The 22,858-nt window shown below is 49.8% G+C and overlaps 2 protein-coding genes across 8 annotated transcripts; one reads left to right on the top strand and one right to left on the bottom strand.

The window, feature by feature from the left end:
- Nucleotides 1–40: 40 nt before the first annotated feature.
- Trub2 (TruB pseudouridine synthase family member 2) lies at nt 41–10,652 on the bottom strand. Of its 4 annotated transcripts, none has more exons than NM_001014257.2 (8): nt 10,505–10,652; nt 9,485–9,616; nt 8,202–8,276; nt 6,690–6,751; nt 5,456–5,537; nt 2,910–2,982; nt 1,804–1,940; nt 527–1,117 (listed from the first exon to the last, which is right to left on the bottom strand). In NM_001014257.2, exons 1-8 carry the CDS (start codon nt 10,611–10,613, stop codon nt 816–818), a joined length of 972 nt encoding a protein of 323 aa, NP_001014279.1. In that variant the 5' UTR covers nt 10,614–10,652; the 3' UTR covers nt 527–815. The 4 variants fall into 4 exon arrangements, with proteins under 4 accessions (XP_038961508.1, XP_038961509.1, NP_001014279.1 ...); XM_039105579.2 differs by having other exon boundaries at nt 980–1,117; nt 1,804–1,983; nt 10,505–10,644; XM_039105580.2 differs by lacking the exons at nt 2,910–2,982; nt 5,456–5,537; nt 6,690–6,751; ... (1 more) ...; nt 9,485–9,616; nt 10,505–10,652 and adding an exon at nt 2,549–2,891 and having other exon boundaries at nt 41–1,117; nt 1,804–1,983.
- A 121-nt stretch (nt 10,653–10,773) lies between these two features.
- Coq4 (coenzyme Q4) lies at nt 10,774–21,327 on the top strand. Of its 4 annotated transcripts, none has more exons than XM_063284260.1 (8): nt 10,774–10,939; nt 11,205–11,368; nt 11,448–11,579; nt 12,645–12,741; nt 13,227–13,329; nt 17,954–18,083; nt 18,559–18,652; nt 19,037–21,327. In XM_063284260.1, the coding sequence occupies exons 2-8, from the start codon at nt 11,287–11,289 to the stop codon at nt 19,206–19,208; spliced, it is 810 nt and encodes a 269-aa protein (XP_063140330.1). In that variant the 5' UTR covers nt 10,774–10,939; nt 11,205–11,286; the 3' UTR covers nt 19,209–21,327. The 4 variants fall into 4 exon arrangements, 3 of the variants coding, with proteins under 3 accessions (XP_063140330.1, XP_038961510.1, NP_001026832.1); XR_010064672.1 differs by lacking the exon at nt 10,774–10,939 and having other exon boundaries at nt 11,229–11,368; nt 19,037–20,206; nt 21,203–21,327; XM_039105582.2 differs by lacking the exon at nt 10,774–10,939 and having other exon boundaries at nt 11,229–11,368; nt 21,203–21,327.
- The last annotated feature ends 1,531 nt before the right edge of the window (nt 21,328–22,858 follow it).

A 22,858-nucleotide genomic window follows, 5' to 3' on the forward strand; every position in this document is an offset into this window, starting at 1 on the left:
CGGTCCCCAGCTCCGAAAAAAAGAAAAAAAAAAAAAGAAAAAGAATTCTAGGCTTTTTATATTTTCTTAGAGACAAGGTTTTGTGTAGCCTCAAACTTATGCAGCCCAAGACGACCTTGAACTCCTGGTCCTCCTGTTTCTACCACCCAGGCAAATTACAGGTTTGCACCGTGACTGGCAGGATTAAATGCTGACACACTCTACAAAGTACTCCAGAAGACTAGTTCAGGCTGGCCTCAAACTCCGAGCTATCCTCCTGCCTCAGCTGAGTAGTACTGAGATCACAGATGTGAGGCACCACCTTGAAAGAGTGAAAAGACTCTCTCCCCATGTGAAAACAGATTCAGATCATCAGTCGTGTGAATCTAAATAAATCAACAATGGACAAGGAAAGTCGAGGTAGCATTCCCCATCTCTGTGAAAAGCTGAACTCTGGAAGTAGCCCAGGCTGGCCGTAAACTCCCTAGTTTCTTTCTCTCTCTGGAGGGCTTAGACATCATGCCTGACTGGATTTTTTTTTTTTTTCTTTTTGAGTCAAGGTTTCACTAAGTAACCCTAGGCTGGCCTTGAACTGTCGAGATTCTAACCTGGGCCTCCCAACTAGCTGCGATGATAGCTTACCCACTCACCTCTGTGGTTAGTTTGTGTGTGACAGGAAGAAGGCTCCCTCCTGTACTTTTGTTTTGCTGAGATGACAGCTCAGGGCCCTCCTTGATCTCACTCTCTGCAGAGTGACCAGTTCTGACTATTGAAAGCCTGTTTGCCCCTACATCCAGGCGCCTGCCTGGCCTTACTACCCTGCATGGCTCCCACTTTCAAAGTGGAGCTTGGACCCTTGAAGCCCAAGGCTGCCCGGCACTGGGGAGCTGTTGTTGGTGGCCCGACATTAGGCTCAAGTTCTTTCTCAGTTCTCTGGCTACCCGGGGGGCTGCCGTCTGAATAGCATCCTGAATGCTGTGCAGGTCCCACTGGGTTCTCAGGAGGGCATCGTCCAGCCCGAAGAAGCCATCCCGAGTGCGCCGCACTTGCATGCAGACAGCGGTGGTCTTCAGCTCCAGGCCGATTTCATGCACCAGCCTCCTCAGCTGCTGCTGTGTCTCGTGCATACACTGCACCTCTGTGGGACACAGACACACACAGATGTGACCGTCAGGAACAGCTGCAGGGACCGAGCTGATCTGGATTCATGTCCCTCGGACTCCTCTCCACAAGGAGCATCCTTCGAGAGATGCATTTTAGCTTTGCTGTAGGGCTGAGCGCATGGCAGTGGTGCAGACTGCAGGCCCCCTGCACCTGTGGGGTCAGGCCCCAGCAACCCTCCCCCCCAGGCTGTACGCGGGCTGGGCTTCTGGCAGACACTGACTCACTTGTCTACTCAAGCAAGAGTGAGGGGCACCCAGGGAAGAAGCCAAGGGAACATGGAAGAGGCTGGGGCAGAGCTGGGTGGGACAGGAAGTGACAGTCATGTCTGAGGGCCTAGAACAATGTGGAACTGCTCAGGAACTGAGCTGTCAGCCCCAGCTTCTGCTTCTTCTTCCTTTTTTTTTTTTCTTTTTTTTCCAGAGCTGGGGACCGAACCCAGGGCCTTGCGCTTGCTAGGCAAACGCTCTACCACTGAGCTAAATCCCCAACCCCCCAGCTTCTGCTTCTTAAGGGCTGGCTTCACATGCTTTGGGAACAGACAGGAGACAGAGTATCGCCTTTGTGCTGTTCCTGTGGGTTAGGCTGAGCCTGGACCTGGTGGAAAGAAGCCACTCAGGGCTGGGCATGCCACACGTGACTCCAGCTTCCTGGGTGACTTACCCAAAAGAAACTCAGGAGGTGCAAAGTGCAGGCAGCGGATGCCAGCGATGAGCATTGGGGACTTGTTCATGGGCCGGATCACGCCTTGCACAGCCCTCTCGTAGGCCTCCTGGGACTTCAGGTCCAGGTTGGAGTACCTGGGATTCAGGAGGGCCAGAGTAGGAGGCCAGTGTGGGGCACCTGCTCCACCATAAGAGGGGGTGTCTTCATTGTTCTCCCCATTCCCACCCCCAACCCCCACTCTCCCATCCACCTTCAGGGCAGCTTCCCTCTCAGCCACCAAAGGCATTTCTTTGTCAATCCCTGACGCCATCTGTCACAGGCTGAGCAATCCCAACCACACCCTGTGCCCTGTGCTCCACCCTCAGACACCTTACCTAAAAAATGCAACCCTTAGGGACCTCAATGTCACCCGATTCCAGGGCCACCCACACAAATGGCTCATCTTCAGGACCCGGTGTCATCCTGGTCCCTTCTTTCCTGTGGCCCCTCCCCCCTCTAAGGTCTCCCTCCACTCTGCCCCTGCTTTCCCTGCTGTCTTCAGGCTTGGAGCAGTAAGCACAGGCCACTGTCCTCATAGCTTGTCTCTGTCCCTGTCCAGCTTTCCTCACAGGGTCCCCAGTGAGACTACAGTCTTGCTTCAGAACTATCCTCAGTCCCCACTGCCCGGGGAAGTCTTACCTACTTCCCTTTCTGCTGTCCCAGCCCCTCCCACCTCAAGCCCTTATATGGCTTCTAAGCACACCTGGCCTTTTCAGTCCTGGCACGCCGACCGACCGACCGTGGGTGCATGCACAGGGCCCGGCCAGGTGATTCTTTGAGCTCTGTCCATTGAGCCACTTCCTTTGATCCCAGCAGGTTCTGCCCATTCTGTCCCTGAAACACTGTGCTCAGGTACATGTCTGACTTACAGATGGCTAGTTTCCTGGCAGCCATGAGGCTGATGCCTGGGAGTCAGGAGTCCTGAGCAGCCTGGCAGAGAGCTCTTGGGCAAGCTCTCAGCTCCTAGGGGATTCCATCGCCCACTCACCCCTAGTCATATTCCTTGGGGTATGGACCTCCCCTCTAATCCCCCTGCAGGCAGAGGAGCTCTTGGATCTACTTACATTACCAGGGCTTTTTGGTGGGAGCCTTGGATCATAGCCAGGATCCGGTCCAGCCGCTCTCTAGTCACATGGTCTGGAAGAGGCATGGGGCAAGGGGAGTGTCAGTCTCCAGGCGACCAGAGGACAGACCACAGCAACTGGCCAAGCACCCTTTACCCAAAACGAGCCCATTTTGGAACTGGCCAGAGCGTCCAGTGTGGAGTTTTTGTCAGGAGGCTGGGTCTATTCAGTCCTTTGTACTGCATGCCTGTAACCACAGCTCCTGAGAGCCAAGGGCGCCAGGAGAATGAGTTGGAGGCCAGCCTGGGCTACACTGCAAAATTTAACAATAAAAATAAGTAAGCAGGGGTTGGGGATTTAGCTCAGTGGTAGAGCGCTTGCCTAGCAAGCGCAAGGCCCTGGGTTCGGTCCCCAGCTCCAAAAAAAAAAAAAAAAAAAAAAAAAAGTAAGTAACATAATAGTGTTAATGTATTTTATTAATAAATCCATATTATTAATAAATAAAGACATAAAGCTGCCAATTGTAGTGGTGTACACCTTTAATCCCAGCACTCAGGAACACAGGCAGATCTCTATGAGTCAGAGGCCAGCCTGGTCTAAAGAGTGAGTTTTAGGCCAGCCAGAGTTACAAAGTTAAGACTATCTCAAAAAATAAAAAGAGAACTTGATGAAGGGGCTGGAGAGATGGCCCAGTGGTTGAGAGCACTGGCTGCCTCTACAGAGGATCTGGATTCTGTCCCCAGAACCCACATGGTGGTTCACAACCATCTGTACCTCCAGTTCAGGGGATTCACGCACATGGTACACACAGAGTAACACACAAAAGCACAGATTATTTTTAAGTTGATGAAAACTGGACTCTTTCCTCGGCTTTACTCACTGTCTGAAGAGCTCTCTCCACAAAGAACTAGTAACGGGGTTAGTGACCGCAGGAGGCAGCACGTGGCCAGGAGCAGAGGCAGACACCCAGGGAGGAGCAACTATGCCTCCAGGCTCCACAAAGGGACTGAGCACCTGAGCCTGAGACTTTCGAAAACTACTAGGAGCCGAGGCCTTGAGGCACAGCGGGGCCACACACCAATTGCTAAGCAGTGCCAGGATTTGGGAACAGCACAGGGCTGAATGAAGCCTAGTTGGCCGCTGTCTCCAGTTTTCTGATTTCACTGAACCCACCATGCCACCTAGAATCCAGCTGTCACTGTCTTCCTGCCCTCTGACAGGCCCAACCCAGTGATTCCTCTTCCAGGAAGCCCTCCCAGATCTCCTAACTTCATCCTTTTCCAGGAAGCTCCCCCAAACCCAGCTCTCCTAGCTTCTTCTCTTGGTCACTTTGCATGTGGGTCTTTCCCCCACCTGGTATACTTTGACTTTTACTCTACTTTTCAGTTATGTAACTGATACATGAAGAGTTGGAACATTTTTAGTGGCAGGGCAAGCACAAGGCCCTGAGTGGTTCTCAGTACATACTAAGACAACAAAAAGGATGAATCTCCTTTAAGAAGTGGTGGTGCGGGAGCTGGAGAGATGGCTCAGCGGCTAAGAGCACTGACTGCTCTTCCAGAGGTCCTGAGTTCAAATCCCAGCAACCACATGGTGGCTCACAACCATCTGTAATAGGATCTGATGCCCTCTTCTGGTGTGTCTGAAGACAGCCACAGTGTACTCATATATAATAAATAAATCTTAAAAAAAAAAAAAGTGGTGGTGCACACCTTTAATCCCAGGGCTCAGGAAGCAGAGGCAGGTGGATCTCTAGTTTGAGTCCAACCTGCTGCACAGAGTGAGTTTCACAACAGTCAGAGCTACACAGAGAAACCCTGTCTTGTAAAAGCAAGAAATGTTATTTATTATTATTTTTTTTTAAAGATTTATTTATTATATATAAGTACACTGTAGCTGTCTTCAGACACACCAGAAGAGGGCATCGGATCTCTTTACAGATGGTTGTGAGCCACCATGTGGTTGCTGGGAATTGAACTCATGACCTCTGAAAGAGCAGTTGGGTGCTCTTAACCGCTGAGCCATCTCTCCAGCCCCTATTATTATTATTTTATTATTATTTTAGTTTTTTGAGACCGTCTCCCTATGTAGTCCTAGCTGTCCTACTCGCCGGAATGCAGAAGTCTTCTTGCCTCTACCTTCTGAGTGCTGCGATCAAAGGCATGAGACACTACACCCACTTACACCTACACTACTAAACCTGGACAGTGACCCTGTTTGAAGTGTGTGGCCACGAGACGAACCTTGCGGTCCATCTCTCCTGAGAATGAAAAGGTGGATCTTAAGCAGTATTTATAGCTTCTTCCCACTCTGAGTGCATCTGAGGTGGAGAAGCCTCCCCAGGGGTAGAACATTTGAACCAGGAAAGGAAGCAGGTTAAAGGGTATTCTGGGAAACAGGTGGTGAGGGCAAGTCTCCAACCTGAGCTTAGTTTGTCGAAAGCGCACAGGCACCGCTGTGGCCTGGAAAGGTCAGGAAGAGATCAAGGACACAGGAAATGAAGACGCTGAGGCAGTTCCCTCTCCCGCCCCGCCTCTGGCTCTCACCATATGTTGTCTTCTCTATCAACTGCCCATCTTCACAGAAGTTGTCTGTAGCTTTGCCCAGGAGGCCACGAACCGTGTAATCCTGTGGGGACAGGCAGGCAGGGGAGTCCCCATCCTAAGCTCTGATGCTGAGGAAGTGCCAGTCCTGACGGGGTGGGGCCTCTCAGAGCTCCACACACAGCATACCCTGAGGGAGGATGTGCACTCTTCTCTGGAGCCTGGGGAAGCTCTCTGTGTCCTGTTCTCCGTGACCAGGGGGTGGGCATGGCACCAGCCCAGTCTCCACCCACCCAGCCAGACAGAGCAGTGTCACCCCATACATGTCCTGGGGCCATTTCAGCGCCCAAGTCAAGGCATTGCTGGATGCCCTCAGAAACTCCCCTTCCTTCAACTCTGTACAGACAGCCACCTCTTCCCTGGAGTGATGACAGCAAGGAGGAGAGAGACAGTGGTGGCAGTGATGTTGATTTGACCTATACTGCGTGCCGGGCACTGAGCCAGGCAAGGCTTTACATGAAGTCACTTTAACCCCCATTTCTTCATCCCCATCATAGACTTGAGGGAACTGAGGCACAAAGAAAAGATGTTCATTGACTCGCCAAGGACATGTGAGCTGTGGCCGGCAGACTGGTAGAAGATGGATTTTTTTTTCCAATGCTGGCTATGGAGAGCCTTGTGTACAAGGCAAGCGTGTTATCACAGCCTTGATTGGGATTGTAAACTGGAAACTTTAGTCCTGAATTCTGTGCTGTTCAGCACTGAAGACATAGCTACCTAAAGTGTCCCTCGGCAGACTTCACAATACCACAGTCTAAGGCTCCACCCGGTCCTGGAGGAGTCTCGGGGACTGGACAGTGATATTCACGTTTCTTGCAGTGAGAACAGAACACGGCTGGGCTTGGATGGTGGTGTGGGGTAGATCTGAGCTCAAATTTCAGTTCCTAAGGCTTTAAACAATTTGTGCCTGGTTAGGCATGTCCTTCCTAAGCCTCAGTCTACTCAGCTGTAAAATGGGAGAGCAGCTAAGTGCTATGGGGCTTTCATAAGGGGATCCACACACAGCTTTTGGTGGTGGTCAGAATAGAACAGTGTGATGGGTAATGCTGCATCGCTAGTCTTTCCTAGCTACAGCAAGCAGAAAATGCTTGCTAGTGGCCTTGGTCTTCCCTATCTATGACCTCTGGGAAAGCACCAAGGGATAATTAGGCTGTACCTGTACTTTTAGCCACCATACCTTGGTGAGGTGAGCATCATACATGTCAGTGAGGAGACTGCGTCCGTGTCCCACAGCGAGAACTGAAAGGCAACCAGACCCTTTCTCACACCCACAGTCCCTTTCCCTGGGAGCTACCCTTGCCCCTGCCTGACACCAAAACACTCTCCCTCTCCTTGCAGCCAGACAGGAACAAGGCTCCAGCATCAAGGGAGGGAGCCATTACCAACACTGGTCTCTAGGACTCACGTGAGGATGGCATCTGACTCATTGTGGGAAATGAGCCTGAGCACATGAGGAGGCTCCCAGAGGGCCCTGAAACACCCCAAAGCAAGAGACCATTGTCCCAGCTCCACCAAGTTGCATTTACAATTGGGGTTGGAGGGGAGGCACACACCCATAATCCCAGGATGTAGGAGCCCAAAGTTGGAGAACCTTGAGTTCCAGGTCAGCCTTGAAAGTAGTCAGACGTTGTCTCATATAAACACATAAATTTGAAAAATAAATCAGCTGGGTAGTGGTGGAGCGTGCCTTTAATCTCAGCACTTGGGAGGCAGAGGCAGGTGGATCTCTGAGTTTGAGGCCAGTCTGGTCTGTGGATCAAGTTCCAGGACAGCCAGAGCTATACAGAGAAACCCTGACTCAAAAAAACAAAAACAAAACAAAACATCCAAGTCAAGGTGACACATGCCTACAATTCCCAGCCTTGAGATGGAGAGTCAAGACCTCAAGGTCATTTATACCCAACTGGAAGCCAGCCTTGGCTCACCGAGACCTTGTCTCAGAAACAAAAGCAGGAATCTAGGTTTTCTGACTCTTTCAAGCCCTCGATCAGTAAAACAGATAAAGATTCTCAGGTCTGTGTTTCACAGTCAGGTCTGTGTGTCACAGACTGGGGGCGGGGGTGGAGGGGCTAACAGAAAGCTAATCATACAAAGGAAGGACCCCAAACAGTGGCCTATGGGGCCACTTCCTGCCTATTCTCTGATCTGTTTATCCCTCTGTCTAAAGAAATGAATGGCTTTCAATTCACTGCTAGAGAGGGAAACAGGGAGGGGGCATGAGATCATGTCTGACTGCCTGTACCTCAGGAAGAAAGACAAGGGAACCAAGACTATACAGGCCGGACAATGGCTGCCACATGACCGGAGGCCACAGAAGGCTCTGACTGGAGCTTTGTACCCAGCTTTGGCAATATGCAGACTACAGCCAGAGGAAGCAGAGCTGCATGCTTGCTGCACCCTTGCTGCACCCTTGCTGATGGTAGCTCCTCTGGGGACCACGGGCATTTGCTGGCCAGGCCTTAGCCCCAGTCTTACTCTCTTCACTGATAATATTACATGGCATCTATCATGGGTAGGGTAAACAAATGTCCATGAGGCCTTGAACCACGTGCCAAGGTGGGATCCCTCGACAGAGGTGGGACCTTCTCAGCTCATGAGGTCAGATAAACTATGGACTTGGCTCCGGATCACTTCCTGATCCTTCTCTAAGTCCACAGCACAACATCCCCAGACCAAGTGCATGACTCACCAAGCACACCAGAAGCCTGGACATCCAAACGATGCCCCACACCGATCTTCAGGTTTCTGAATGCTGGACCACGAACTGCAAAGAAAAAGTCAGTCCATTCCTTCAACTAATGAGCTTTGAGAGTGGCTTTGGCATGAGGCCCTCACTCCACAACAGAAGGGCCTCATGGGGCTCAAATTTTGACAGCTGGACTTCCAGCCTGCTCCTCTGTGGCTAGGACCACTAATTCCCTAGTTCCCTGGGTTCAGAGAAAGGGCAATTCAAGATCTTCTTCCTCTGCCTATCACTGTTCTCCCATGAGAGGCTTTGAGATCAGCATTATACTGGGGATCTAGATTATGGGGTTCTCTGCACAGCATCTGCTGATAGAAAACCTGGCCATTCTCCCCAAGTCAGTGAGCAAACTCAGGTAGGACCTAGGTCTGTCTGTGGAACAATACTGACCTATGGCCCCAGATTCAGCTTCTTGGCCACTGACTGACTACAGACTAATGTGCCCCAGCACTTGGGAGGCAGAGGCAAAAGGATCAGAATCTGGACTTCGAGGTCAGATTCAACGACACAGTGAGTTCAAGACTAGCCTGGATTACAGGAAACTGTGTCTGGAAACACAAAAGCAAGGGCTTGTTGAGGTGACTCAGTGGGTAAAGGTTCTTACTGCCAAGCCTGATGACCCAGTTTGATCCTGGGACCCATCTGATGGCCTGAGAGAGGTAACTCTCAAAAGATGCCCTCCGACTTCCACACCCATGCCCTGGTGTGCATACATGTGCACACATACATACAAATAATACATTATTTAAAAAGAGATCTACCTCATAGACCTGTGGTAAGGACAAAGATAACATGATGTCTAGTACTGAGCAGGGGTTAAACTCCCCTAGAAGACACAGTCTATCGCATCCTGGTGTTTATAACTGCTCTCAATAGCTGTTTTCACTCCAGTTTTGACTGAAATAGAAGACTCTCTCCATACTGTCTAATGATGCTTGGCACTACAATGGCAGAATTGAGCAAGGCCAAGGAAACCACAGAGCCTGTAGGCCTAAGCTGTTTAAAGTCTTCCCTCTCTAGCAAAGTTTTTTTTCTTTTCTTTCTTTTTTTTTTTTTTTCAGAGCTGGGGACCGAACCCAGGACCTTGTGCATGCTAGGCAAGCGCTCTACCACTGAGCTAAATCCCCAACCCCTCTAGCAAAGTTTGACAATCCCTGGGCTAGAAATCTAACTCAGGCCTGGGATTTCCTATGACATCATAGCCAGGATCCTGCCTGACTCTGTCTTACCAAGTCTGTGGGTGGTGAGGGAGGGCACACTGGTGGCCGTGAGAGTCAACTTCTTCTCTTCACTGCCTTCCACAGGGCCTAGTAAGAAGCGAACATGCTGTTCTGGAGCAGAAGGCTGCTGTGCATTGAGACCTAAACACAAAAGAACACATTGTCTATATGTTCCCACCACAGACAGAAGGGGTAGAGAGATGGTAGCATAGAATATAGATCTTCGTATTGTGGAAAACAGACTGTGAGTTCTTCAGAGGCCAGGTAGAATGGTGCATATCATTAATCCCAGCACTGGGGACGCAGAAGCAGGCAGATCTCTGAATTCAAGGCCTGACGAGTCTACAGAGTGAGTTCCAGGACAGCCAGAGCTCTACAAAGAAACTATTCTCAAAAAATGAAAAACAAACAAAAAGCAAAACAAAACAAAAATCCTGGGCTGGAAATATAGCTCAGTTCACAGAGTGTTTGCACAATATGCAAGATGCCTGGGTTCCATCACCGGTACCCTAACGGGAGGTAGTGGTACACAGATGTAGTCTAAGCCCTTGGGTAATGAAGGCACAGGAGAGTCAAGAGTTCATTCAAGGTTTATCTTCAGCGTACATAGCAAATTTGAGGCTACATGAAAGTTGTTTTTAAAAAAAGAGAAAGAAGAGAAAAAGAGAAAAAAATGGTTGTTTGAAGTTCGGTGTGGTGGTTCATGGCTGTGATCCCAGCATTTGGCAGGTGGAGACCGAAGAGTCACTTCTCAAGGCCTCACTGATTTAAAGGTCGGTTTAATTACAAGAGATCCATCCTGTCTCAAAAAGCCAACAAAATAGTTCGAGTTCTAACTCCACAATAGAAATCGTGAGAAAACCAACACTATAGAATGCATTTCTCTAACGGAAAACAGCGGAAAGTGGAGAGTAACAAAATGTGTACAAGAGAAAACCAAGAGCTCCAACCAGTCAAACGAGTCACGTGACCTCGTTAAGCATCAGACGGAACTGATGCAGAACCGTGGGTCGGCGGCCGAATACTCACCTTTAAGCAGTTGCAACTCCACGGTCTCACGCACATGCAGCCATTTCAGCCCCGGAGGTTTATAGACAGCGAAGAGACCCTGCAGTCGAGCTAGGCCAGAAGAACCCATGGCTGGAACTCTGCAGTACTACATCATCCAGAAGCGCGGATGCGGACGGAAGTTCCACGTGGTCCTTTCCCAAATGTGGTCCCTACTGTAGGCAGCGGCTTCGGTTCCTTGGCCGGAAAAGGTTCGTTTCTTATTGTCCTCCGGGGAAAAATACGAAACCCAGAAGGAAATAGGGCCGGATATTGAACAACCTAATTCTCTATTATGTCCTTTTTGGAATCCCTTTCAGGAGTTGTTTATTTCTCATATATCCCAGGCTGCCCTTGCTACGTTGTCGAAAATTCCTGATTTTCCCTTTTCCACTTTTCCAAGTGCTGGAGTGACCGGTAATTCACAATGGGCTTGGTTTTTTGAGACAAGGTCTCAAGTAGCCTGGTCTTAAGTAGACCAGGCTGTCTTCGAATTTAAGAAATAGCCAAGAAGGATCTTGAACTGATCCTTCGGCCTCCAGTTTTCAAATACTGGGTTGACAGGCATACGTTATAAATAACGCCTGGTTCACAGCAGTTATCTTACATCAGTGGCAAACAGATCTTGTTGCTTTTCTTCTCATGCTCCTGTCTATATTACAACATCTCCGATCAAAAAAAGCCACAGTGAGTGCAGTTCCCAAGTAGTCTTTTGACTTCTCGGGCCTCCGTCTTACCTGAGGAGCCCCGCCCATCCACCGCGGATGTCCGCTGCCATGGCGACCCTGCTGCTTCGCTCCCAGCGCCTCCACCGCAGTCTCCGGCACCGTACGCGGCCAACTGTAGGTGAGCAGCTCTGATCCGGTATCCGTGGCGACCGGAGGAACCGAGCTCCTCTCACCTTAACCTCTTTCCTGCCCCGCAGATGTGCTCCTCAGGGCCGCGAGCCATGGCGCCCGCCTGCTGTACCCAGACCACATCCCTACTACGCCGCTGCAGAAGATGCTGCTGGCCGCCGGCGCGGCGGGAATGGCGCTCTACAATCCCTATCGCCACGGTAAGGCCGTTCACTCCTCGGTCTCGAAAGCTCCGGCCGGTCCAGACTTCTGTCAAGGCCTTGGTTTGTGGGCATCCAAACATGGCTGTGCCTATCCTATAACTCCTAGGAACGTTTATGATAACCAGGTGCCTGATTCTCACCAGAACTGTTACGAATCTGCTGGGTACAGGGAGGAGAGGAGGAAAGAAATGTAAGATCTACAGGTCTTCTTTTTTTGTAAGTCTTGGGAGAATCTGTCATCCAAGCATATTAATCTCTGGGCTGAATGACTTACAGGTGCACACCACATTACAACATTCTCACTGGGTAGTAAGTAAACTTGGTAAGGTCAAGGATCATGATCTTCAGGCTTTTCTTTTTGAAACAGTTCAGGGCCAACTTCTTATTCCGTACACAATTAATCTTGTTTGAAGAAAGAAAAGAAAATGGGAGGAAGAGAAAGACGACATGTGAAGTGGCTTATATAGGATCTGGTGACTGCACCTGGACTCAACTCTAGCACCATTTTTTAAAAAATTGTTTTGTTGAGACATGGTCTCATGTAGACTGAGCTGGCCCCTAACTCCATAGATAGCCAAAGATGACTTTGAATTTCTGATCGCCCTGCCTCCCTAACCCTGAATGCTGGTAGTACAGGTGTGTGCCACCATGCCCAGTTTATATGATTCTGGGAACAAAACTCAGGGCTTTGAGTGTGCTAAGCATGCACTGTGTCAGCTCAGTTACTGATGTCCATCACCATTCAATCTCAAGACCTGTACTAGTCGGTGGAAACATGACAGTCTGTCTTGATAATGGGCTAACAAAGTGGTTCATACTGTTAATGAAAGCCACCATATTCCAATAGATTTGTAATGTCAAGAATAACAGCTAGCTGTCCTAATGGTGTCGGCCTTTAATGTAGCGCTTGGGAAGCAGAGGCAGGAAGATCTCTGAGTCTGGGCAAACCTGGTGGACATAGTGAGTTCCAGGACAGCCTGTACTACAAAAAGAGAATGTCTCAAACAAACAAACAAACAAACAAATTCCATCCTTTCTCTTTGCCCATCTTTGTCCTTTTAGACATGGTTGCAGTTCTAGGGGAGACCACAGGATGCCACACCCTGAAATTCCTCAGGGACCAGATGAAGAAGGATCCAGAGGGTGCCCAGATTCTGCAGTAGGTCCCAGCTTTGCCTTGGCATTTGGCGGGGGTGTGTCAGTTTTCATCCTGGAAGGAGCCCTTCAGAGGACCATGGATGGATGCATTGCCTAGGGCACTGCTCAAAGCCAGGAGCACACGTATGTGTGTGGGGGATGAATCCCATGGGTTGTACAATATGTTGTCTTAGTCCAGTGTCAGCCACAAGACTCTGCCTGCATTAAGCTCTCAATGGCAAGCAGTACTTCTCCAAATGTCCTCTATCCCCTCCCCTGACGTCTGTGGCCCCTCTTCTCTGACTGAATTGTGCCTTTGATGGCACCAGCTCAGACCTGGGTTGGGATTGTCTCCACAGTCCCTAATATCGCCGTGCTCCATTAGGGATTGTGGCTACTACATAGGTGTCCTGTAGCTCTGTACTCACTTCAGCTTCCGTTATGTGACCCTTTCACTTGCCTTGGCTGGCACACACCCAGTCCTACCTCCTACATTCTATCTTTCAGAGAGCGTCCCCGAATCTCACTGTCTACCCTCGATCTAAGTAAGCTCCAGAGCCTGCCTGAAGGCTCTCTGGGCCGTGAGTATCTGCGCTTCCTGAATGCGAATGTGAGTTTCCAGGTTCTGTGTATCCCGCAGTACCCAATAAGGGTAGAGGGGTGGCACGGGAGGATATAGCCTAGGGCCGGAGGATGCTTAAGCTGCCAACTAAGGCAGGAGTGCTTTTCAGGCTTTGATGTTTTCTGTGTGATGGATGAATGGTCTGATGATGTCATACCAAATACTGGAGGTTACTAACCTCCTGTTGCGTGCCAGCTCCCAGGCAAGTACGTGATCTGGCTAGATCCTCCCAGTGACCTTTCTAGTAAGTCCTGTTGTCAACGCCTCTTGCATATGATGAGGACTCAGTCACAGAGCAAGCAGTGAAACAACTTCACAGCTAGTCCAACCCTGGGCCATATTCCACTCAGAGTACTGGGAACCACTGTGCTGTGGCCAGTGTAGGACTCTCCAACACCAGGCAAGACAGATGGTGGTAGGAGGGGATTCCCAACTACTGAAAGACTCACTACTCACATCTGCCACCCATCATTCCGTGCGCTGCCATGTAGCAAGCCAGGTCCCTGACCTCCTGGAGCTTGTGCTCTTATTATTACGAAGGCAGTTAATAAAGTAGTTTTAAAAATTGAAATGAAAAATGTGTGTGTGAAAAAAAATATATAGCTCAATTAGCCAAGTTCACGTAGAAAGCAAGTTCAGTCCTCAGCTTGAACCTGCATAGAATAGAGGAAAGGGAATCAGAAACTCAGCCAGCCTTACCCACATAGTGAGTTTTTGGCTATCCTGGGTTATATAAGACCCCATCCCTCCTGCTTTTTGAGGTAAAGTATTTCTTTTTTTTTTTTTTTCTTGGTTCTTTTTTTCGGAGCTGGGGACCGAACCCAGGGCCTTGCGCTTCCTAGGTAAGCGCTCTACCACTGAGCTAAATCCCCAGCCCCGAGGTAAAGTATTTCTTAAGAACTTAGAATGCACCAGACAGCATGCTCAGCCGAGGAACACACCGAACTAAAATAGCCAAACATCTGTGAGCCTCAGCCTACAGGCAGGCATGCTAAGGGAACCAGACATGGGGCAGAGGATATCTCTGGATGGAGTAGGGTAGCTACGGCTGGTTCACTGGTCAGGAGAAACCTTTCCAGGGACACTTGGAAGATGGTCAGCTTTGTAGAGTTTTGGGGAAGAGCACTCTAAGCAGATGAATCAAACAGCTCAAATAAGCAGGATGACTCAGGGGCTGGGAAGATAGCTCCACTGGCTCAGTGCTTGCTGCTTAAACCTGGGCTCCTGAGCTTGTAAAAGCAGACCTGGCAGTTCATACCCACAACCCTAACGCTGTGGAGGGAGGAATGGCTGACCCCAGGAGGTCACTGTCCAGCCAGCTGCCCGGTATCAGCAGGCCCCTGGCGCAGTTAGAGGTCTGTCTCAGAAACACCAACCTCTGGTACCACCCATGTCATACATGTGCATATGAGCACATAAGCCAATTGCTCTGATGTGCTCCTACAAGCCTGGTTGAAGCAGGAGGGTTACCACTGGATTCAAGGTCAACCTTGGCCACCTAGGAAGTAACCATGCCTACTTATAGGGCAAGACCCTGTCTTTAAAACACAAGCACGGGGCTGGGGATTTAGCTCAGTGGTAGAGCGCTTACCTAGGAAGCGCAAGGCCCTGGGTTCGGTCCCCAGCTCCGAAAAAAAGAACCAAAAAAAAACAAAAAAACAAAAAAACAAAAAAACACAAGCACACATCCTGGAGAGACAGCTCAGTGGTTAAGAGTGCTTACTGCTCTTTCAGAGGACCTGGTTCAATCCCCAGTGCCCACATGGCCGCTCACAGCCTTCTCTAGCTCTAGTTCCAGGGGATCTAACACGCTCTTCTGGCCTTCGTAGGCAGCAGGCAAACATTTGGCACAGATGTACATACGGGAGAAGCAGTCATTTGTATATTAGAATAACAAAGCAGAGCTCAGTGGTAGATAGCTCGACATTCCTAGGGCCCTGGGCTCCATCCCCAGCATAAGTCCACGGACAGACAAAATACACGACAGAGGCATGAGTAGGGGAAAGGGAAAGGTTAGGCTGATAGTTGTGCTGGGGCCTTGGGAAAGAAACTGCATTTTGTAACAGGAGCTACTAAAGGTAATTGGAAAGTTTGAAAATAGTAATCCCAGATGGGTAGCTCTCTGGTCTACACAGTTCTAGGACAGCCAGGGCTACACAGAGACCCTCTCTCAAAATGAAATAAAGGAAAGAACAGTATAATACAGTTTTCCTATCCACCTGCCCCCTCCCTCTATCATACCCACGTCTCCTCGAAGCTAAATGGCTCTCCAGCCAGAAGCCAGCCAGGCTGAAGGAGGAGGAGGGTGACAAAGGGTCACTGTAGAACAAGTCCTTAGTGTTTGTTATGCTACTGATGCTGTGGGCTGGGCCGTTCTTGGTTGGGAATTCCAACCTCTCCCTCCCGGATGCCAGTTGACTCCCTCATCCATCCAGTAGTAGCAACCTTAAGTGTCTGGGCACTGTAGAGATCCCTGATGAGCAGTTGGAAACCACCATTCAATAAAGGAATGGCCCCCAGACAGCAAGCTGCCTCTCACCCTCTCCTAGCACCTTTGCCTTGGCAGGGCAAAACCTGCCCTAGTTTCACCAGGGTGCAGGTTATTTCATCAGTGAGGAACCTGCCCCAAGTGCCACCATGGGAGGGACAGCCTCTGTATTCCCCACAGCCTTTAGGCCTGGCTGGGCTGGGGAGGAGGTCTGTCAGGGCCGTCCTGGGTGCCTTACCTAACACATTCCCTACTATGGTGGCATGGAGATGAGGCCCTTCTAGAACAAGGAAACCAACCACAGAATGGGAAGGAGCACCTTGCGCCTTACAGAGATTTAGGTGAAAGTTCAAGGTAAAATCACAGGAGCTCAGGCTGGCAGTGCTGAAAGGCGTGGTCATCCTTTGGCAAGTTTAAGGAACATGGGTAATGTCCCACCTCTCTTCCCCGTCTCACAGCCCTGCACAAATCATCCTCCAGAAAGAGGACAGATTCTTCATCTCCGGGGCATTAATATGATGGATTGATAATGGGTGTCAAGGCTACTGGCTTTGGAGGCCAGCAGAGTTTGTTCTGGCTACCTCAGCTGTGGCATCTTTACCTTCCTAGCCACATTTTTCTCACCTATTTCTGAAGTTAATCTCGACCTCTAAAACTACTGTAAGGACAGAGTGTGATAGTCTGTGTGAAGGACTTCAGTAGAGCCGTCACATAGTTGGTCCTTGGTGAAAGCAGCCACTGTTGCTGCAGTTGCTTCCTCTTAGCACAGCAAGAAGAAATGAGGTCTTGGGGCCCAGCAAGGCCAGAGGTTAACACCGAGCACAGCACTGTGCCAGTTGCCCCGAGGCAACAAAGACCTCAAATCCATCAGCTTCTGTGTGGCTGAAGCCATGTTGGACCAGGCCAGCTATCTGACCCCAGGGTGTTCGGGCACCCATGCAGACTCAGAGAAGCAGGGTTGAGTAAGTGAGGATAATCAGCCTGTGCTGGGAGTGTACACACCTTGTAACACCCAGCATTAAGGAGGCTGAGGCAGAACTGCCATGAGTTCAAGGTCAGCCAGGGCTATGTGGCAAGAGACTCTACAAAATGAGAGAAAAGTGTTCATCTGGTCCTGCACCAGGCACCAGCATCATGACAGTGAGCAAAGTGGGCAGCCTGTCCCAAGGCATACAAAACAACTCCAGCCACATGGGGCCTTTACATCTTCCTACTGGACCCTTAAAAGCAAAAGGAAACAGATAGGAATAATTTAATGACATTGGGGTTTACTCTGTATTTTGATTTTTGAGAAAGGCTCATAGCCCAGGGTAAGCTCAGATTCTCTATGTAGGTAAAGATGACCTTGAACTCCTGATTCTTCTATCTCTATTCCCACTGTGGGGATTACAGCTATGCGCCACTCTACCTGGTTTTATGGACTGCTGAGGGTGTGCTTGACCCTCCTCTATCCATGAAGATGCCCAGACCCATTACAGCCATTTCTAAGTTTACAGCTCAGCAGCAGTGTGTTTCTTTTACGTGTACATGTTTGTGTATACGTGTGGGCAGATCTTAGAGATTAACATCAAGTGTCTCCTCAACCTTATGTTTCAAGTCAGCCTTTCATTGAACTTAGAGCTCATCAATCTGGCTAAACTGGCTGGCCTGCAAGCCCTGGGGTACCTCTTGGCCTCTTGTTTCTGCCTTCTGTGTGCTGGGATTACAGGCACTTGAGCAGCGACTGCTTGCTTTCTTTGTTTCTTCATTACTCGGTGTTGGGAACAGGGCTCAGGTCCTCTTGCTGTACAGCCATTACTTTATTGACCAAGTCATCTCCTTAGCTCCTGGTCTGTTCATTTTTTTAATGCAGCTTACAAAACAGAAGTTCATCCCCACTCCCTCTTTCCTCACTAAAGCTGTAGATTCCCTCAGGCCGCCAGCATTATGAGAGGTGTAAGGTGGAGTGGGGGTTGGGAACAATCGCTACCTGAGGCTCGCCAGTTAGCAGCTGTAGAAACAACTGCAGGATTCTCAGATAGAGTTTGTGTTCAGTGAGAATACAGCTGAACATCAACTAGTGGCAGGCCAGCAAGGCCCTGGAGGCTGATGGGAAGGAGTCCAAGGAGGGGTTGTGTTCTCCAGAAAGTCTCTCCAGATACACGAGCACCTACACGCTTTGTGGACGATGAAGAACTAGCCTATGTGATCCAGAGATACCGTGAGGTGCATGATATGCTCCACACCCTGCTGGGGATGCCCACCAACATGCTCGGTGAGTGCCCATGGGACAGCCAGCTGAGTGGGCAATGGCCAGAACCCCACCAGGTCTCTTCCAGGCAGAGTCCCCGTTCAAGCTCCTCCTTATCAACTAGCTCCTTCCGTCTGTCCTGCCTTCTGCTTTGTATGCGCCCTGGCAGCATCCCTCCCATCTATCCTCATCCTTCCCTGCCTCCCCGTCCTTGTCTCAGCATCTAGTCACCATGGATCCCTGCTTCTAAAACCCATAGCAACTCCCTGTGGCCTGTACAGCCTGCTGTCAGCCTAGCCTTTGAGATCCTCTGCATGCTGTCCCTGTGACTCCCCTCTTCAGCCTTCTCTTACTTCTAGCTAAATGCCCCACAGCCTACATAGGATGAAGCTCGGCCCCACCAAACCCTACAGTGTGAAAGTGGGCATGCTTCTCGGGGGCCATTTTGACATCACTGACTCCCCTCACCCGCACTTCTCCTACCCTCCCTTACTTCTAGGAGAAGTTGTGGTAAAGTGGTTTGAGGCTGTGCAGACTGGCCTTCCCATGTGCATCCTGGGAGCACTCTTCGGACCCGTCCGTCTCCGTGCTCAGTAAGTTTCCTGGGGTCGGGGGAGACCTCAGAAGGGCCGGGGCTCCAGGACAGAGAGATGGCTTACAGGTGCTTTATGCCTCTCCAGAAAAAAAGGATGGGAGAACGAGGCAGCAAAGGAAACTGAGTCGATGAAGCCCAGGGTCTCTTGGGCCAGGCTTCAAGGGCTGGGTCAGAACGAACAGGGTCTGCATGAAGATGCATGCAGTTTCTGGGATTGGACAGCCCTACATTTAAATCTGAGCTTCATCGTTCAGGGTGTATGCTATGAGGTGTGGGAGCTTTCCTCACTGAAATCTGCTTAGGTGTGAGGGAGGGTTGACTGAGAACTGAGTTCGTTTGGGAGCCTTATGGCTTTTCTTCTCTCCGCTGACCCTACCTCCAGGAGCCTCCAGGTGCTTTTCTCAGAGCTGATCCCTTGGGCGATTCAGAACGGGCGCAGGGCCCCATGTGTCCTCAACATCTACTATGAACAGCGTTGGGAGCAGCCCCTGACAGCCCTACGGGAGGAGCTGGGCATCAGTCCTCCCCCAAAACACATCCAGGGCCTGGCCTAGCCTTAGCTGCCTCCCAGGGAGGATGGAGCCTTCCTTTCCACACACTGCCTTCCTGGAGACAAAAGAGCCCTTGGCTGCTTGTGTTTCTTCTCATTGAACCTTGAACTCAGAGTGTCACTTATCATAATTTTTATAGTCACTGCTGCCATGTGCCTTGAGGGCCTGCCCAGGAAAGAGAGGTAGGGCAGTGAGGCCCCAGGGTGCTGTAAGCTATCTGGAGAGAGCAGTACGTGTGCCTGGAGCAGCCATCTTGGATCAGTCGGGATTGCTCAGGTCTGAGGCCCCTCTTCTGGACGGTGATTCAGGCTCTCTTTGAAAGCTTGACTACTTACTACATCATGTTGCAAAGCACTGAACCAAGTGGTGGGAAAGAGAAGGCATCTCTGGTGTCTGAATAAAGCTTCCATCAGGCCTAGAGTCAGCTGGTCATCCTTGGCCTAGCTCCCTTTACCTCAGGTACTGGTGAGGGGAATTTCGTCTCAACTGGACTCCAGTTGGTTGTCACTGTCATTGGGTCTGAAGGCAAGCAGTCTACGAATCAAGTCCCCAGCCAACAAGAAATAAGTCCCTTCTATTTCTAGTTTTTTGTTTTTTTTTTTTTTTTTTTTGGGGGGAGCTGGGGACTGAACCCAGGGCCTTGTGCTTGCTAGGCAAGCGCTCTACCACTGAGCTAAATCCCCAACCCGTCCCTTCTATTTCTAAGCCAGACTTTTGATATCAGCTAAGGAATAGTGACAGTGCCTTTGGGTCAGCAGTGAAGGTACTTCATGCTGACATGATTCCAATCCCCAGGATCCACATGGTAGAAAGATAGTGGTCTCTCACAAGTTGTCTACCAACATCTGCATGCACTACACACATGTCCGCACACAGAGATACACAAAATGAAACTTCAAAACCGGAACAAAACAAAGTAGGGCTTATGAGATGCCTTACAAATGTAAAAGTCACCAAGCCGGAAGACCTGACTTCTGGCTCCAAGACACACAGAGTGGAAGGTGAGAAACAGTTTCCGCAAGTTGTCCTGAGCAGCACAAATGTGCTGTGGTGTGCACGCACTCATACGTGTGCAAAATAAAATAAAACTATCCAAAATGATGGGCTAGGGAGATGTCTCAGCAGCTAAGAACTCTTAAACAGGACCTGGTTTAATTCCCGGCAGCCACATGGTGATTCATAACTACTCTTAACTCCAGTGCTGGGATCTAATGCTGCTTCTGAGCTCTGGTCCCAGGCACACTGGTGGTGCTTATAAATACACGCCCACAAATGTTCATCCACATAAATAAATCTTGTAAAAACTACAGTGAAGCATTGGAGCTACAGCTCCTTGGTAGAGCACTTGTCTATCCTGCATGAGGTCCTGGGTTTGAGCTCCAGCACCACAGGTACATGCATGACACGCCTGTCTGTGCTTGGGCACCCAGGCTCCTGGGCCAGCCTTGCCCATCACTGATCTGCTCTGCTCCCTTGAAGCAGTCTTACTTCCTGAACATGTGTTTCCTGGCCTTGAAATGAGTGTGGACTGCCTACTGCCCATAAGAGGGACATGGCACGGTAAGATGGCACTTGGTGATACCTGTTGGTACATCATGACACTTAGGAAATAGAAGTTATCATTGCCCAGGAAGGGCTATGGAGAGCTCACCACCAGCAAAGTCAGGCCAAAGTAGTAAGACCGTCACAGCTCACAGCTGCTCTGGCCAACAGGACAATGCGTATGAGGTAAGCATTTGGATGTGGTTGAGGGACACTCAGCCTGCCAGATCTAAAGACTTAGCAAAGCAACATCTTTTATCTCAGCACTCAGGAGGCAAGGGCAGGCAGTTCTCTGAGTTCGAGATCTCTGAGATCAGGCTAGCCTGATCTACAGTCTGAGTTTCAGGACAGCCAGAGCTACACAGAGAAACCTTATCTCAAAAGGAGGCCGGCGGGGAAGGGGAGGATTGCTGAAGAGATGGCTCAGAGGTTAAGATTGCTGACTTCTCTTCCAGGGGTCCTGAGTTCAGCAACTACGGGGAGGCTCACAACCATCTGTAATGGGATCTGATACCTTCTGATGTGTCTGAAGGCAGCTACGGTGTACTCACAAACATAAAATAAACAGTTTTAAAAAGTACTTGTTGCTCTTGCAAAGGTCTCTGGTTCAATTCCCAGCACTCACATGGTAGCTCATGGCCATTCCTAACTCCAGTTCCAGGGAATCCAATGTCTTCTTACAGCCTGGTGCTCTCTTCTGACCTCCACTGGCACCTACCTGCAAGCAAAACATTCATTCATATAAAATGGAGCACATCTAATCGCTTCTGAAACTTCACTAAATGTCAATCAAGCCTAATGTCTGCGTATCAGTTTAGTACCCAGTACGCCCTCTGTCCTTGGCTCGGAGATTACATTTTTGGAGCTAGGAGTTGGAATGGAAGCTTGTTCCACCCACTCCACTCAGGACCTCTAGGAAGGGTGTACCATACATACATGTGTGCATATATACATGTGTGCATACATACATGTGTGCATACACACACAAAATTTTTTTTCATTTTTGTTTTTTGAGGTAAGATTTCTCTGTAGCCCTGGCTAACCTGGAACTTGTTCTGTAGACCAGGCTGGCTTTGAACTCAGAGATCCGCCTGCCTCTGCCTCCTAAGTGGGAAGCCAGGTATCCCCACACCTGGCTCCAGACCCCTTCATTAGCTCCCTTGCTTTTACCTTGCTACTACGATGGACTGAAACTGAGAGCTAAAAACAAGTTTCTCCCTTACACTACTTCTGCCCAGCTTTCAACTTTTTGCTTGTTTAAACAAATTTAAAAAGCAGCTGGTCGGGGTTGGGGATTTAGCTCAGTGGTAGAGCACTTGCCTAGCAAGCGCAAGGCCCTGGGTTCGGTCCCCAGCTCCGAAAAAAAAGAAAAAAAAAAAAAGAAAAAAGAAAAAAAAAACAGCTGGTCACTGGTCATACGTACAAGGGAAATGGGGACGGAGAATGCCTGTGAATGCTCAGCTAGCTCTATCTTTTGTTGGTTTTATGTTTGAGACAGGGTCTCACTATGTAGCCTTGGCTAGCCTAAAATTCACTGTGTAGGTCTTTGAACCCATAGAAATCTTTCTGGGGTTGGGGATTTAGCTCAGTGGTAGAGCGCTTGCCTAGGAAGCGCAAGGCCCTGGGTTCGGTCCCCAGCTCCGAAAAAAAAAAAAAAAAAAAGGAAAAAAAAAAAAGAGAAAGAAATCTTTCTGCCTCTGCCTCCTGAGTTGCTGGGGTTAAAGGCATGTACCACCAGGCCTCGATAGTCTTCTTCACTTTCTATAACCCAGAACCTCCTGCCCAGGGAATAATCCCACAATTAAGATAGATCTTCTCACAGTATTTATGTAAGATGATTGATTGCCCCACAGGCATGGCCTGAGGCCCACCTCCCAAGTGACCCTCGACTGTCAAGTTGTCAACACCATCACAAGCAATAATGGAAACAGTACCACTTCTGGCCTTAGAGTTGAGGCCAGCTGAGGGCCTTCTGTGGGCCAGCTCCACGTGTGTCACCTTGAATTCTTGCCATCCCCAGGAGGGTTTCTATTCAACAGGTGCAGATAGGCTCTGGGCTCTGGGAAAGTGATTCTCCAAAGCCTAGCCACTGAGGCCAGGGACTCCATCCT

Source organism: Rattus norvegicus, chromosome 3 (assembly GCF_036323735.1).
Source record: "Rattus norvegicus strain BN/NHsdMcwi chromosome 3, GRCr8, whole genome shotgun sequence".
Classification (NCBI taxonomy): Eukaryota; Metazoa; Chordata; class Mammalia; order Rodentia; family Muridae; genus Rattus; species Rattus norvegicus.